General features: G+C 49.0%; 1 protein-coding gene across 7 annotated transcripts in view; it reads left to right on the top strand.

Annotated features, from left to right (window-relative positions):
• The first annotated feature begins 156 nt into the window (after positions 1 to 156).
• Positions 157 to 17,524, top strand: part of CAMTA1 (calmodulin binding transcription activator 1) — a 329,904-nt gene continuing 312,536 nt past the window's right edge. For 4 of the 7 annotated variants that reach the window (XM_084495064.1, XM_084495063.1, XM_084495060.1 and 1 more), the window contains exons 1-2: positions 157 to 218; positions 3,550 to 3,643. In XM_084495064.1, coding sequence (XP_084351190.1) covers positions 3,577 to 3,643 — 67 coding nt within the window. In that variant the 5' untranslated portion in view covers positions 157 to 218; positions 3,550 to 3,576. Of the gene's footprint in view, positions 219 to 3,312; positions 3,359 to 3,549; positions 3,644 to 15,610; positions 15,974 to 17,524 lie in introns of those variants that run through there. The other 3 variants (XM_084495061.1, XM_084495062.1, XM_084495065.1) reach the window with 3 other exon arrangements.

Below are 17,524 nucleotides of genomic sequence, written 5' to 3'. Positions count from 1 at the left end.
CGCCCCCCGGCGGCGCGGAGGGGGAGGCGCCGAGACCTCCCCCCCCCTCCCTCCCTCCCTCCCTCCCTCCCTCCCTCCCTCCCTCCCTCCCTCCCTCCCCGTGTCCGCGCGTGCGCACGGGGGGAGGCGGGCGGGCCGGGCCGAGTGCGCAGGCGCGGCCAAGCCCCGCCCCGGGGAGCCGTGAGGCGCGGCGGGCGGCGGCGGGCGCGGGCTCCGCGGTGAGTGCTCGGCTCCCTCCCGGTCCCGGTCCCGGTCCCGGTCCCGTCCTCGCGCTCCGAGCCGTGTGGGGGCAGCCCGCACAGCCCCACCCGTGAGGCGTTTCCCCCCGCGGTCGCTCCGTGCTCACGGTACCGCCGGGCCGGGCCCGCTCCCTTCCTCTCCCCTCTCCCCGGGACCCCGTGAGGCCGCCGCGGGGCCGCTCCCCCGCCGCCTTCTCCCTGCCCCGTGGGTGTTTCTGTGGCACCGGAGCCTCTTCACGGCCCTCCGTGGGCTGTGAGGCTGCCCTGGCTGGCGGAGAGCCGTACCGGGCCGTGTCGCCCTCCCGGGAGCCGAGGGCTTCGGTGCCGGGCCCGCCGCCGGGGGGCAGCCGCGCGGTGCTGCCGGCTGGAAGCGGACAGCGACCCCCGAGCACGGGGAGGGCAGCGCCTCGCGGGGTGCCCTGCGCCGGGCCCCGCTGTGAGGCACCGCCGGGGACGGAGTTGGCGGCTCCGCTGTGGTAGGGGGGCAGGGAGACAGCTGGGGCCTTGGGTGCTGCTGGAGGGGTGCTGCCCGCGGCTGGACGTGGTGCCGGTGTGGTCCTGGGGTGTTTCGGGAGCGCTTCCCTGCGTGAGGAGCTTTTGGAAGGCCTCTGGTTAACGCCAGTACAGCCTAGCATGGAGCTAAAACTGTTTTCCCACTCCAGAGTTCCGTTCAGATATTTAACAAGTTCTTCTGATCTAAGGCAGTTAGCAAGGAAGCGCTGATCATGCTACAGAAGTTCCTCAGCGCTCACTGTAGCTATTTTGCTCAGAACAAGGTCTGCAGCAGCTCACATCCTGAGAAGCCTCAGTGAAACGCGTTGGATCTGCAGGGCAATCACCTGGCAGCATGCTTGTCCTGAATGAACCCGCTGGGTAGATTTGTTTTTTTTCCACGTGGTTTAGAAGTTGAGTCTGTGCAAAATTATAAAGAAGACTCAAGTTCTGAGGATGTAAATTGCCATGGCAACGTCCTCTTTCCCATGGATTTTGGTCCTGTCATAGCTGTGCTCTTTTTCTGACATGATCTGGGAGTTGTGCAGTCCTTAGGGATGTTAGTGGTAAAGTTACTGGGAGACTTTCCCCTTACCAGATTGATCTAACATTTTCCTAAAAGACACAGCTGCTCGTTGCCAGCTCTGGCCACTGTTTTGCACGCATCACAGATGATTCAGGGGAATTAATTTGGGAATGGTCCACAGATGTCACATCTTGGCAGGGAGATACAGGGAGAGAGAAAGATGACTTTAGCGAGCTAAATATGAACTGTGCTTTCTAAGCATGTGGGGAGAGCTCTTTAAAACCTTGAACTACAGCAGAGGAAAAGTTACTTCTATAGCAAAAAAGCAATTTTGCAGAAAAAAAAAGTACTTATTTGTGCTTATTTGTGCCACGTTTTGGTGCAGGGTGCTGTGTTTCCCTTGCCCATGGTGCTACTTGCAGGTTCCTGACACCGCATAAGAAGGCATTGTGGTGCCATGTGGGGCTCAGTCTTTGTGCTGAGAGCAATAGATCCCAGGAATCGGATCCTGGATTTAGCAAACCCGTGTGCTGTCAGATACGTGACGCTGTGACTTCTGCTCCAGCGTGTTTAGCATGTTGCTTTTGTAAACCGTGAGTAGCCTTACTAGTCTCTTGATACAGTTCTTGCATTTTCCAAAGGTCACCATCTACTGGTACCTTCCTCCCTGAGGCATAATTGCTTTGATTCCTTTTTAGACCAGACCAATCAAATTAAAGGAACTCTTATTGTTATTCACCCCATCCGAGCTTTAATATCTTACACAGTTTATTTTCTGCCTATAAAGTATGCTTTGTTCACAAGAGATGGAGCCTGTACCTAGAAAGGTGTGATGCTGAGCATTGCTGTTCTTAGCTTAAGGTCATAAGGCAGGGCTAGGTGTTTGTTCTGGGTGAGTAGTGGTAAAGTCAGGTGCTCAGAAAGGCCTTTGGGAAGGTCCTTCATGAGGACTTGTGTGGTCTGTGTGGGAAGGGTGTCTGAAGTCCCCATGTGTCTGAGCTTGGACACCAATGATCAGTCCTGCATGGAGAAAAAGAGGACAGGAACTTTGAATGTCCCATCTTCCCTAGTCTTGAAAGAGTGACGAGTGCGGGTGAGGAGGCCTTGGTTAGCTCCTTTTCTTAGTAACGAGGATCATGCAGTCATCATTGGAAAATTGCCCCCACACAAAGTGGTTTTGCTAATATTAACTTGGGTTCTATCTTAGGTCAGTGGAGGGAAAATCTAGAAGATGCCATAAATTGAGCTGAGTTTGTCAAAGCTGTCAAATTACCACCTAATAAAACTCCTACTGATTACAGCCATCAGCCAGAGAGGAAATGTATGCCAGTGGGGATTTGGTGTAACAGAGCCGGGGTTCAACATTGTTAGACTTTTAATGGAGTGTCATCTGGGGGCTCTTCGGCTTCAGTGAAGGGTGAAGCTTCATTCAGAGTTATTTCTTTAAAACAAACAAAAAATAAAAAACAAAGCACAAAACGTTTGAAGATCTAGACTGGCATTGTACCTCTCTTATCGGTTAGATTAATGGTGACTACTAAATTTTAGTAAAGGTCTGCTTTGGTCCCATTTGTTAGTATTAGGAGTCCATAGAGATAATGTCTTTTCACGTATAAAAGATGCTATTGATTTTCTGTTGCTGTTGTCCTGAAATGTGCACAGTGTGTCTATGGAGCAGTGACAATCCTCCATCACCAGCTTTATGGGAAAAGAATGGTTATTGAATCTCTTCCCATAAAATATAATCTCTTTCTCTCTTCCAGAATTTGCCAACCCCTGAGGGAGTCCCTCATGTTATCTCTTTGAGAAAATTGATTTTTTTGTCTCCTCTTTGTACACTTGTGTTTAGTTTTATTTTTAATTTGGCTCGTGTGATTTGAAATGGAGACTTTCCTAACAATAAGTGTGTTTTCTCAGTGTTGTATTGCTTCTGTTTCATACAAGTTAACACTTTCAGAATATAGTAAAATAAAGACGCTTGCTTGGCACCAGTTTCTCTTGTTTCTGGGAGTTTTTTTACTCTGGGTGAGTCATTGCCCTGTTCCTTCCTTCCAGGCAGGTCTGAGATGCTGCTTTTCAGCTGCTTACAGGTAAATTTGGGGTAAGTTTCTGGAGTCGACACAGACTGATCAAAGAATTTTGGATGAATGGCACCATAGCTGAGAATGTAACTTGCAGTGCTATCTGCTCAAGGAGCAGTGATCTTTAAACTCAAACAGTGGCAAAAACACTGTCAGATTTGTCCTTTCCTCTGTATAGCAAATGACTGACGATGGGACTTTTTCCTTTCAGGAAGGAAACGGCAACATGAATTCATAGATGATGAGTAGGATGCCAAAGCCAGAGATGACAGTGCTCTTGAAGAAATGCTGGGTAGAACAAAAAGGTAAAAGGAACAGCTAATTGAGTGCATTTTGGAGCCATGTGTTACCTTCCCCCACGAGGCAATGACACATCCCTTCAAATTGTAACTGAATTTTCTGAATTCCCTCCTTTTCCTGAGTTTTGCATAAAGTCTTAGTGACACCTCTCACTGCTGACCTACTTTTTATATGCTCAGGGCCTTCCCCAAAGCTGCATTGTTCTGTACCGACAAGCCCCTGTCACACTTGCATATGTGTCCCTGCATGCACGCGCTTGCAGATCCAGCACCTGTCTCACCCCGACCTGCAGCTGACACTATGAAATCAGTCTAGCAATCGTCCTAGGTTGTCTGCTGCAATATTTTGTGCTAAGAACAAAGCAAGGAGATGAACCCAACCAGTTAATTTGCATCCGTTAGTGCTGTTCTCCTAACGGGGCAGTTGAGTGCAGGGATTGGCTGTACCATCGTATGACTTAAGCCTGGGCAGATCCGTACAGTTGAAATGTTTGAAATGCATTGCAAACAAGTTGCCTCCATGAGGACTAAATAACTTTGTTTCTCTCCTGTGTTTTACTGCATTTTGTGTTAATGCTGTTGAGATGCCCGAGGGAATCACGTATTGGTTCTTTCATTCTGAGGAACTCTTTCTGGGACTGAGGCGTGGTAGGAACTTAGGAACTTGGGGAAGTAAGAAGCAGCTGTAATCACACCTGTACCTGCAGTAGAAAGGCCTTGGTTGCATTCATCCAATGGCAGCAGAAATGGCTGAAACAGCTGTCAGGAAGCAAGAAAACCATCAGTAGTGTAGCTTTTCCTGAGATATTTTCATTCCTGTTTGTGGAAGACTGACTTGAATCCCTCAAAAAGTCAAATGCAAACATTTTCCTTGAAAACGTTCCAGGTTTGTAGCAATTATGTTTGTTGTCCCCTGCCTCTCAGCTCTTTCTGGCAGCAAGTACATGGGACAGAAGGGCATTTCTGTGGCAAGCAGAAGATCTTCACAGTACAAGCAGCAGAATGACGTGTGAATGCTTGATATATAAATAACAGACCTATTCTGCTGGAAATTTCTTCAAAATAAAAATCAAGGAGGAATTTGCTACAGTTTGTGTTGGTGCCAGTAGTAATTTTTATGTGCTTAAGCTGTTTCCAATCAAGACATGGCCTGTCACACAGCATTGTGCAGCGCAGGATTAAGGCTTTTGAACGTCACACACAGCCTTTCTTGAAGATCCTTAGTGCAGTTTTGACAGTGTCAGATATTATTTCTTCAAGCTTCATATTGCTAGGAAATCTTTTGAAAAATCCAATAATTCCATATGCACACCGGGTGTCTGGCAGGGGAGATGTTATTTTGTTGTCCTCTGACACCTTGTTGTTTCCCATTAGAGTGAGTTTCCTGCAGCAGCATAGCTTAGACCAGTGCTTTCAGTACCTTTGGATCATTTCAGCCAAGTGTGTTGAGAACCTGGCTGGGGACAGAGCTCTGTGTTAGGGCATTGCTTTCATCTGCAAGAAGTTGTTTTCAGAACATGTGGAGCTTGATAGAGAGCCTGCCTTTTATTCTTTGAAGATAAAAAAAACACAGGAATTACTTAGATACCATTTTCTACTCATAGTGCTCTGGATTTTGAGCTGTGATTGTAGCTGGAAGCGGAGAGCCTGTATTCCTTACCAGCTCTTCCCTCTCAAAAGTCAGTCACCAACTTAACTCTAGCAGAGCAATTCTATGAGAAGTCTTCTATTGTCAATGAGAATGTTATTTGGCTCAGCATTGTGGTTTATTTTTCCCTCTATTTAGTTAAAATACTTTCCCATTTTTGTCCCGATAAGGAGATGCTCTGGATGCTGCAGGAAGTGCTAAAGTCTTTGGTATGTTTAGGCAACGTGGTGTCACAGGGGAGGAGCAATAATGGTTTGGTTCCTTTAGTGAAAATGTGCTCTTTTGTCCTATGCAGTTTGGGAAATGTAACCCGTGTTTGAAATGCTGTATAAAGAATATATGAAGTACATGATATTTTTTAAAATGGTCGTAACATGCATAAGCTATCATATGGTTAAAATACATGATCTAATTTTTAATAACTTCAGAGTTGAAAATTCAGGCATACTTACAATGTGAACTCGCAAGTTGCTGTTGTCACTCCATATTTTGGCAGATCTGGTAGCTTTGTTCCTTCTGCATGTGAGTGTTAAGGCTGTCGGTGTGTTATTAGGCTGTGTGTATAAACTGGGATGTAAATCTGGTACGCTCTCTGAGATCTGAAACTCTTCGCCACGAGCTAAACCTGGAGCGTGCTCGGTGTTGGCAAGGAGCTGTGTCCGTAGGGTTGTGCTGCTTCCCCAGGGCCGTGATTTCTGGCTGTTCCCTTTTCCTCCTGCTCACTGTTCTGGCCCCTGGAGACCATCCAGCAAGGCTTGGTTGCGGACCACAGTGCCCCATGAGTCCTGCACGGGAGCAGTCTGTGGCAATGGGGGAAACACGGCACGGGGCGTTGCTCCTCACTGTTTGCTGTGTCTCTGACAAAGAGTCCTCTGTACAGGTAATTTACTATTCATGCCATTGAACTTTAGCCCAAGGAAGATGCTTGGCACTGTTGCTTTAAGGTGTCTAGTGGCCTCTAGCTGTGTTCAGCATCATCTCTGCCAGCTCTGGCCTTGCTGCACGTGCTGTCAACTCAGCAGTGGCTGGAAAGCTCAGATAGGAGCAGATTTGGCATCAGAATAATCGCTTCTGCGGGCGTTATGCTTCTGATGTTGCCAATTCCTTGCTGCTGCTTCTTTTTTCCAGCACATGGTATTTTATGTGACCCTGAGGATAGACAGTTGCCTCCTAGACTAGCCTGTGTGTTTTTTTTCCCCTCAGTCTTGTCAGCATTCAGGTTTTCAATTGCAGGAGAGCACTGGGAAATATGTATTCTATTTTGCTTACTCTCCTGCTAACGCTTAGCTTGCTGGAGTTGATGAGAGATCACAGCAGTGGGAGTTAGTGTGCTGTTAGTCATTCAGGTGACATGGTCTGATAGACAAAGCTCTCAAGCTAGTAGAGGAGGGCACTTATCTGAGAGAGAATTGCATCCAGCAGTTCAGGGTTGCGTGGCCTTGCCTTACCACTTGATGCAGATTTCTCTTACTCAAATGCAGGTGGAGCTTTTCCAAGTGCCTAACACTATGCTCATGTTTAGCCTGTGTCTTGCAAGCACACAAGAAAGGAACGTGAGTCACTCATGCTTTGATCTTAGAGTTCAGTATCGTTCCTCTTCTGTAAGTGGTTTGTCAGATAAAGTCTCTTAGTCGTTGTATTTGAAGACCTTGCCATCGATGTCAAAGATGAGACGGTTGGAGGAGGAGCAGGTAGAATTCCTCCATCTTTAAAATACTCAGTTTGGAATAGAATATTCCATGGCCCCATCTGTGCATTCCAGTAAGGATTTTTATAGCAGTGGCTGTTACTAGAGCTGTTACTAAAAAGTCGGGCTCCGTGGATTTTTGCTGTTCTATGGGTTCTTTGCTTTTGCATTGGATTTTCCTCTTAAACTATAGATCTGTTTGACTAATAGGGATTAATTCCTCAGATGAACCAGAGGCAATCTTACACTTCTGACAAACTTGCTATGAACCGTACAAGCACCCTTTGTGCAAGTAAGCTATCGGTATTGCTGCTGAAAACATTTTAAGTTGAAATACTCATTCTGTGAAATCACTCTGAGTATATGAATAACCTGCAGCGTTATTTGTCTGCCACCATCCATGCTCATCCTAACTGAACGTGCTACCTGTAGAATAACAGCTGGTAACTGACTGGCAGGAAATAAATGAGGTATTTTTACAGACAGATAATGCAGCTTTTCCCGTGGTAGGTGGTGGATACCTACCCCTCATGCACTACTTGCTTTACAGCATTGGTGTGGCTAATGAGTTTATAATAATTTAGTAAATAAGGGCTTTCGTAGAATTAGTGCACAAGCAGGAAAATGTTAAGAAGTCCCACTGATGATCTTGGACGTATTTCTCGAAATGCCAACACACCAGCTGTTGTTGGTGAAGGAGGAACTGTGTTCTCAGCATTTCCTAATCACCATTGCCCATAGAAAACATGCTTTTAGTGGAAGTACCTATATGGCCACTCTGAAAATCTCTGGAGGAAAAGCTGTCACTGAGGTTCAGTGACTCAAAGAGTCTAGTTCAATAAGGATGAGGTTCTACTGTGCCATGTGCTCCCAAAGAATTGAACATGGGATTAATTAAATGCTGTTGGTCTGTACAGCAGCATAACCTTTTTTTTTTGCCTTTTAGGGCTTGCATCATGTAAAAAGTCCAATATGCTGTCTGCCTGACTCCAAGGTAAAGAGTTGGGGTAAAATTACATTAAATTAAAATCAGAGAGACGTGATGCTTGTCTGAGTGACACAGAGCCCACAGCACTGGCAGAGCTCAAGCACAGAGCAGGCAGTGTTCAGCTGCAGACTCAGCAAAGGAAGGAGAGCTCAGCATGTCCTTCTCAGTCCATCTTGAAGTCTGTGGTGGTAAAGTGGCTTCATAGTCTTGTACTTGGTGCTTTCAGCAGGCCTTCCACCTGACACAGTGTGCTTAGATGGTTTCCAAATAACCATTGCATGCTGACAGTTCCACCTCTGTATTGTTCATGTGAAACACCCTTGTTTGGATTGTGGTGGATACTTGAGGTTAAGAGCATAATTTCATCCTCCAGATTTTGACCTTAACCATAAGGGTTTAACACTGAATGCAGCAGAAGTAACTGCAGTCCTTGGCTTATACTTAAATTCATAAGGAGACTTGCAGGTCCGTTTCAGAAATGTGCCCTTCAGGATTGTGATCCAGGTGACTACCCAATTTCGTTAATACTGTACTAATCACCGTGACTAAGATCTGTTTACTTTTTGTACTTTCAGCTGATTTTCATCAGTTAGCTAGCATACAGAAAGATTAACTTCTAATTTTAATATTATTCTAAAGTTCCTTATTTTTAAAGTTTAAATTGTGCAAGACTCGGTCACAGGTTGTACCTTTTAATTAAAGATGGAAGTTGAAAGATGTCATTCCAAGTGTAAAAGCTAATTCTAATATTAATGGTTCTGTTACCAGTTTAAAAAGTAAATTTATGCACAATCCTTTTGTTTAGGAGCTCTTTCTAAGTTTGAACCTGTCTCCCCTTCTAAGGAATCAGTGGAAGTTGTTTTAAGCTTTATGTTGTGGTTGCTCTAGGTGAGTTGGCAGTATGTATCTAACCCTTGGGTAGTGCCGTGGTGTTGCTCAGTGTTGGTCTTTTCAGCACAATGAGGGTGGAAGCGTTGTGGTTAATTGGAGCAGCGTATAAAATGTGTGTGTCAGGCTTTTCATGGAAGTAAGCCGGGATAAAGAAAAGTTCACGTACTTCATGTAAACATCCAGATGAGGTGATGCTAACTGTTATTTTTGGAAGATTCTGTGCATTAATTTCCCAACAAACAGCCCTGCAGATAAACGTAGACTGGTGCTGCCAAAAAATATTGCGTATCACTTAACGCTGAAAGTGACACTTCATAAGGATCTTATTTCAATTTCTAGTTCAATAAAAACAGTAATCTGTGTAGGGATATCCTGTCCTTGCCTACAGTTCTGCAATTCTGACAGGTTCATGTTCCTCGTTTTACCTTCGTGCTGTCCAAGGCTGAAATACTTCATATTTAATGCTCTGGATTCTGTAGGTAATTGACATACCTGTCTTAGCAACTGAAAATTGGCAGCTGATTTTATTGTTGTTGAATATTAGGGTTCTTCTGCATTCTTTAGTCCTTTACATCTTAATTTTCACTCTGCGACCAAGGGAGGTAGTTCAGAGCAAAATCAAGAACTCGCAAATGAAACCATCCAAGTAAGGACTAGTTATTTCTACATCTTTTGAGTACTGCTTGTATATATTTCTTATTCTTTGTAACTCTCATGGGTATATTGGAAAGAACTGTGTTAATAACGACAAGACTTACTCAAATCTAGAATGAAAACTCTGCTCTTTAGGTAAAACTAATGAGAAAATACTAAATCATTTTTCTTTAGAGGAGCTATGTCACATTCTTAATGACAGAGAAGAAAGATTTTGTGTAATGAGGTACTGGACAGGCACCAAAGAGATAATTTGAAGAGCTGCACTGCCACAGTACCACTGTAAGCAGATCATAATTGATTCTAGTTTGTGATACTGGAATTATGCTTCCATTTGGTTTAGCTATTCATAAATAATGATCTATTCATAAATAAACATTTATTATAATTGGAAGTTCCTTCTCATTGTGAATTTATAGCAGGGCAGAATCCCAGTCTTGGTTGTCTCTTGAAGATTTGGGATGATTTCAGCAGTAATGCTTTTAAACTGAAAACCTTGAGTTGTTGTCTGTTGATGTGTCCATGGTAGAATGGATTAGTTCAGTTGGAAGGGATCCACAGGGATCATCGGGTCCGACTGCCTGACCACTTTGGGCCTAACCAGATGTTAAAGCATATTATTAAGGGCGTTGTGTGTGAATGGAGACGTGTTTGGTAACTCCAGGACAGTTTTTTGGGCAAAGGGCAGTGCCTGGGCAGCGCTGTCATCACAAGTTCCCTGGGAGCTGACTGACTCAGTTAAAGTTGACTTTCCCTCCAGCTTTCAGTTCCTGAATCCACGTGGCTTTAAACACCTTCTGCTTCTCTGCTACCATCATCAATTTTCTCTTTCTTCACTTCTTTTGTTTGTCATCTTCCATTACTCATTTGTCTGTTTTCAGTGCCTGAGGCTGAAGTTTTCATACCTTGGTGACAATAGTTTGGGTCCTAAATCCATTTTTATTCAGTTAATACAGGCAGCAGTCCAATTTCAGAGGAGTTCAGTATCCTGGAAAAGGTATTTGTTTAAAAGTAGGAACAGAAATTTAGGAACATACCTTTAGGGATCTGAGACTTAAACATACTTTCTCATTATATTTGCTTCAGCTGTTACTAGGATCTGATAGTGAACTAACTTGAAGATTACAGCATCTTGTATGCATTGAAGTTAAAATATGAATTGTGGAAAATGTCCTGGCCTTTTCCTCTAGTAATATTGGTGACTACGTGGATTTCTGTTCACTCTCTTGGCTGGGATTCAACGAGCTGATGCTGCCACATTTGTCTAGCAGCATTCCCTGGCCTGTCCCAAGCCAGAGTCTGTTTATTCACTGCCCAAAACAGAGCTGGTTGTGTCCCAGCAATATGCAGGATGGCGTTGCTATACTGACTGTAGGATTTACTCTTCAGTCTTGCTTCTTAGGCAATAAGAAGCTGCTCCTGTGCTGTTTCGCAGGGGGAGAGGGTTTTAGACGTGTCAGGAAAAATGTTCCCAAGCAGTAGCAGCCAGTGCATGCAGCTTGTTTCAGGAAGCTGACAGCTTGAAAATAAATAAACAATGCTTCCATGCACCTTAGTGAAGGCTGCCCTAAAATTATAACTGAAGCCACCGTGGATGACAATCATATTTCTCCCTTAAACTAAATAACTTGATTGTCTTATTATAACAGAAAGCAAAGAGAAATGTTCTGAATATACTGTAGGAAATTGTCTTTATTAAATCTAGCCCAGCATTTATGAGCGTTGTATATATTATTTGATTTTGCCAGAATTGCATAAACGGGGAAAAATTGTTAATGTAAGTCGACTACCAGAGTAAATCACAGCCTAATTATTCTTCTCTTTTTTTTCTGGCTAAAATTAGGATTTGATATAATGGTCAATAGACATTTTCTTTAATCTTTGAGACACAATTTCTAATAGCTAGTCCAGAAGAACTGGAGAAAGTTGCAGCAGAATTGAAAAAATAAATTATCTGAATTTTATGGTGACTTGCTGGTAAATCCCCTTAGTTGGAAGCCTTAATTTACCTCATATTTTAGTTTTTTCTCCTCTAACGGGTTTATGAGTGTATATTACAGCAAAACAGTTACTTTCTTAGCGCTAGCAGGGTGCTTGAGGCGTCTGTAGCGCAGCAAAGTGACGACAGCATCTGCCCCATTCTAGTGGAGAAATGAAGCTCCAAGGACAGAGGAGGACTCAACTGGGCTTGCAGCAGCAGCATGCCTCAGCACATGGCACAGCAGACATTCTTCCCTGGCATTGCTGGCAGCAGCAAAATGCTCAAGGGTGGCACCCATGTAAGTCACTTCTGAAGCTGTTTGAAGTCGCTCCAGAATAAGCGGGGCTCCGGCCTTGCAAATTCCTCTGTTGGACACTTAATTTTCCCCTGGACTCAGTGCCAGTTTAGAGGAAAAAAAGCATTTTTGCTGTCGTTTTTGGTTAGAGAGGTGAATACGGTGTTTAGTGTTAGGACTGCTGGCTGAAATACCTACGAAAACTTAATGAGGCTTTGCCCAGCAAAAGCATCTTTCCTCCAAGGTCCATTAAAGTGGCTTAGGCTCTGGCATTGTGCTTCGATTTAGTCTGGTATAAATTTCCGTTAGCCAACTGGCAGTTGTGCTTCAAATACAGTGAAGTAGCATTGGATTTATGCTAACGTGTTGACTTGGTTAATTTTTTTCCCTAGGAAAAAACAGCTTTTGCTACTGTAGGTAGAGAGAGGAAAAAGCAAAAACATTTAATTTCTGTCGTCGTGAGGTTTTTAAAACATCTCTATTCACACTTTTAAGAATTTTTTTTAAGGACACTTAGCGTTCCTTGCTTCTAAATCATGGAGCAACTTTGTGCAAACAATTCAGAAGAAATGGGGTTCCAACATTGTCATTATAGTTATTATAACTGTCTGAATTGTTTCCTTTTGATGCTTGCCATAGCAACTGTGGACATATAATTTGCTGAATATCCATAACAGGGTATTTGAATATATTCTTTACAGTTTTACTTCTGCATATAACTATGCATTCCAAATCATCACATTAACTCAATTAACCAAGCCATACCCACATCTGCTATGAAATGACAATGAAGATTTTTTTTTTTTTAAGGAACTTTGTATTTTTACCTCCCTCTTAAACAGAATAAACAAAATCAGAATAGCAACAGCTTTTGTCAGTGCACCATTAAAGATTATTCTTGATTGGGACTGCAAAAACGCCTAGTACATCTACATTCTTGCTGTCTATCTGCCAGAGGTAACTGTGTGTTTGTGCCCATGGACGAGTAAGACTTGAGTCAGTTTATCCTGTCCCATACACGAACAGTTCCTTAGCCATATATAGCAGAGTTCAACCTCTACTTCAAGAACTCCTTAAAAATGACTGATTCATTTTTTACCCATACAAATTCTTACTGTCTTTACAGACCAGGAATGATGTAGAAGTCCAGACAGGTGGTTTGTAAAGTGTCTTTGGGAGCAGTTGCACTCTACCCTGGCTCTAGGGTAGGTTGCATTAGCTTCTAGAAGTGGAGCTGTTATAAATTAGTTAAGTGGAAGTTCTTCCTTCCCCAGCTTTGTAATGGCTGAGAGAAGGCAGCTGGTGTCCTAAACAACCTTGTCAATCAGACCACATGGACCTCATTACTCTAATGAGCCATAGAAGCACATAAGGAACTACTTTAGCTTTGGAGAGAGGGAAGAGGTGGACACTTGTGCACACATGTGGCTGATTTTGCATTTAATTATGTTTCTGGGTGATCTCAAGGTCTAACCCCATGTGGAGTGCCTTATGGTTATTTGTTCTCAAGAGTATGGAAGCGAACAATGCAGCGAGGGCTCTGACCGAAATAAATGTTGGTGCCGGCCTCCCTGACAATAAGCGAAAGACTATTTGTGGCAACAGTTGTTAGCTGGGGGCGTCCTGGGCTCCTGCTTGTGCTTCAGCCACAAGCACTGGCATCTGCAAGGCAGCGCCTGAGTCGCTGCCCTTCATCGTTGTGTTTGGTACCAAAGTGAGAATCTTGTTAATTAAGACGTGTATTAGCTCGACTTTTCTCTCAACTCCTTTTCATTATGTCATCTTGCCTGAATATCCAAGGGGAAGCTCGTGCCCCTTCCCAGTACCAGTCTGATGTTAATCTCGGGCAGGAGACTGGACGTGCCTGGAGATAAGCTGGGCAGGATTAGCAGGCTGGACGTGCTGCGGGCTGTGCTGCTTGGCTCACGGAGTCGCCCATCTCTCGCTGGAAAGGACGGCCAGTCAGGTCTCCCCACGGGGGGTAGACGTTGGCACCTGCTGCTCCGTGTGGAGCACCGTGCAGGTGCTGGAGTGGGCCAGGAATTACTCGGCATCGCATGCTGGGACCTGCCAGAAATAAACGTGTGTTGAAACTGCTCCTTAGGCTCTCGCTTAGGTCCCCAGATATAACTGGGCTGCATGAGCAGCTTTCATCCTCGGGAAGCAGATCGCTGTACCAGCGGAGCAGGATTCATCACTGCTACCACAGCAAGGTCTTCTGGGCAGTCCTTTCAAATTGGTATTCCATTTAGGTAGAATGCTATCTCTGGTTTTGCTTATCAAATGTTTTTGTTTGAAGCAGAGGTATCTCCTTGATAGCATGTGGCCAGTTTAAAAACCTCAATCTTGTTTATAGGTCAAAGCAGCAGCGTGCTGTGTGTGATACATGCAGGGACACCTGATGGAATCTACCAGGGCACGGCTGTATCTTGTGAGATTGTCTTACAGCTGGGGGTGAGTTCAGGTGGGATAGCCCTCAGTCTTCAGAAGATGTCACCTAAACATCTGATACTTGCATCAGGAAGCTCTCTGAGCTGCAGAGGGGCATCTCCTTTAATCCAATATTCCTTTTTTTGCCATAATGCGCGCTGTGAGGAGCACCAACTGTGTGACTGCCTCCCATCTCTGCCGAGCGTGTGGAACACCTCAGAAGAATATCCAAGGAGAGAGACATTGCCTAGAACTCAAGACCATGATAGCTCTTTGCCAACCTGGCAACTGTATCCTGCCAGGATATCTCGAACATCGAAACAATTACTTTAGCTGATCCTATCAGCGCATTAATATTTGTGTGCAGTTCTGGTACAAAGCATACCGGGCTGTCAGGAGCCAGCCTGCCATTCCACAGCCCTTGTATCAATGTGCCTTTCACGCTCCATGGGATTAACAGTTGCTGAAAATATGAAAAAGGAATTTTCCTTTCTTCTGTCTTAGAGGAGACCCGTCCTACCGCACATCTTCTGCCTTAGCTCAGGAACGGCTTCAGACCTTGACGAACACAGAAAGCCAACAGGTCTTCTTAAACAAGTTCCGCTCTCGTGAGAATCTAAGGGGAAAATATCCCTTTTGAGCGTTCAGTCACATCAAAGGAAGCAGCCGTTTCAATCTTCATTTGCATTGTGCAGGCATTAGATGTGGTCCAGTTACACCGCGCTCTGCTTCAGAAGGCAGCAGTGCCAGTGCTCCTCCAGCGCTGGCGGAGATGGAGAGGAAACTCAGCCAGGCAATACCGACACAGCGCTGTGCCGAAGCGCTTCCCATTTCTGAAAGCACAGAGCACTTCTCTGCTTCTTGGAGGCTCCTTACAGCAGGAGCTCGGTGCCGTCCCATTCTCAGCTTTTTTAGCTTTTTTTTTACACTGGTTCTTTCCTGCACGGGCCTGGCCCTTCCCGTGCAGGGTCACCCAGGCGCTGATCCCCGCTCTCTCTGCTTCCCCCCCCCCCGCCCGGTGCCGTCCCGGGGCGGGGCCGCGGCCCCCGGCCGGGCTCGGGGGCGCCTCCCGCGGGCGGGGCGGGGCGGGGCCGGGCGGGGATTGGCGGAGCCGCCTCCCGCCGCGCCAATCCGCGCCTTTGTTTAGGGTTGCGGGGCGCGGGGGGCGGCGCCCCCGGGGCCGCCCGCAGCCAATGGGCGGCGCCGGGGCCGCGGGACCCTCCTCCGCCCGGCTCGCGCCCCATTGGCCCCGCGCCACGCCACTCCGCCGGCGGCCGCTCCTCGTTGGCCGTCGGCGCCGGCGGGGCCGCGCGTCAGCCGCCGGGCCTCGGTCTCCGCGCTCCGCGGTTGGCCGCGGCGCCCGTCGCTCGCGCGAGGCCGCTCGCTGACTGGCCGCCGCGGCCGTCAGTCAAGCGCCGCGCCCCGCCCCCCTCGTTCCGCCGGCGCGGCCGGCGAGTGGCTGCGGCGCGTGTCACTGAGGCGCTGCCGCGCGCCCATTGGCGGCCCGCGCCGTCGCTCTCTCCTGGCCCCTCCTCCCGCCCGCCCCCCGCGCGCCGCCATTGGCCGGCGCGGCTGTCAGCGCTCCGGCTCCCCCAATGGGCGGCGCGGGCTGGGCGCCGTGCGCGCGGGGGGCCCGGCCCGGCGGCGGCGGCGGCGGCGGCAGCGGCGGGAGGAGGCGGCGCGCGCCTGGGTCCCGGCGGCGAGGAGGCGGAGGAGGATGTGGCGCGCGGAGGGGAAATGGCTGCCGAGAACAAGCCGGAAGGTGAGAGCGCCGCCGGGCCGCCCCCCCCCCCTCCCCGCCCGCCCGCCGCGCGGCCCGGCCCGGCCCGGCCCGCCCCGCCGCCGGGCCTCCCGCGCCGCCCCCCCCCCCCTCCAGCCGCGGCTGGGCCGGCGGCGGGCGCCCCCGCGGGGCCGGGCGGCGGCGGCGGGCGGGCGGCCATGTGCGGTGGAGCCGGGCCGGGCCGGGCCGGGCAGGCCGCGTGGCGACCGGGCCGAGCCGAGCCGGGCCGGGCCGGGCCGGGCACGCCTCCCGCCGCCCGCCGGCACGTGCCCGCCGCCGCCAACATGGAGGCTGCCGCGGCACGGGGCGGGCGGTGAGGGGCGCGGCGCTCCGGGCCGCCGCCGCTCGGGGTCACGCCGCGCCGGGCCGGGCCGGGCCTGGCCGCGCCGCCTCCGGTGCGCGCCGTGCCCGCCGCCTCCCCCCCCTCCCCCCGCCACCGGTCGCGCACGTGCCCCGCGGGCGCGCGCCGGTCACGAGCCGGGCGCCTCTGCCGCGCTCGGGGCCTCCGCGGCCGGGGCAGAGCCGGGCCGGGCTCGGCCCCCGAGCGGCGGCCCCGCAGGCCCCGGCCCGGCCCTGCCCCGGCCCGGCGGGGCCGCCCCGAGCTGCCGCGGGAGGCGCAGCGCCCAACTCGGGCCGAAAGTTGGCGGCGGCGCCCAGCGGAGCGGGGCCGGGGCCGGCGCTGCCGCCCGCGAGGGGGTAGCGCTGCTCCGCCAGTGCCCGGGCGGGCGGCGGGGCCCGGCGGGGAGCACGGGGGGTGCCGGGCCCCGGGGGTTCGGGGGGCGCCAGCGGGGCCGGCCCCCCGGGGCTGCGCCTCCTCCACCCCCCCTTTCTTATTTTATTTTTTTTGAAATTTTTTTGGGTCCCTCTGTCACCCGCAGGCCTCCTGCCGCTGCCCTGGGGGGGGTCCCGGTGCTGCCCCGTTTTCCGGTGCACGGTGCTGGGTCCCCGTCCCTCCCGCAGCCCCGGTGCCCACCAGGCTGCTGCCGCCGTGCCGGTACCGCGGGGACTGCGCTGGCCGTGGCCATCGCGGGGCAGCTCTGTCAGGCGGTGCAGCAAGCGTTAATTCGCCTGCCTGTAACCCGTCTGCGCCTCTGACCAGGAATCCCCTGCTCAGGATAGGAGCTGTGGCTCCGCCTCTTTCTATGAATTTTTCGCTCCAAGTATTTTTGGGATTTCCTTTTTTGGTCTGCTCCTTCTAATGGAGGAGCTGTGGATCGCATGCCATGACCGCCTTGGGTTTGGGTTCTGCCTGTCCTCTGTCCAGCACCCTGAAACTTCAGCGCTCCACAGAAATACGGATTTTAAATAGTGGTGGTGGTTCTGAGCGTGTTGTCAGCTGCATCTTTTATTAATCTTCTTGGTGCTTCCAAATTGATGAGTTCTGTCTTTCCTGTGCTCTGGAGAACCCTGGGCTTCATTCTTTCCTCATTTACGTTGAAGAAAATGATTAACTCCGCTGAAGTAGTAAAATGCCAACTGGATAGAGCTGGTGTAAATGAGAAACGGATTAGTTTCTGTCTGAACTTCATAGAT

Source organism: Aythya ferina (genome assembly GCF_964211825.1).
Source record: "Aythya ferina genome assembly, chromosome: 21".
NCBI classification, from domain to species: domain Eukaryota; kingdom Metazoa; phylum Chordata; class Aves; order Anseriformes; family Anatidae; genus Aythya; species Aythya ferina.
The sequence above is the reverse complement of the archived record's forward strand: the minus strand, read 5'-3'. Positions and strand labels throughout refer to the sequence as shown.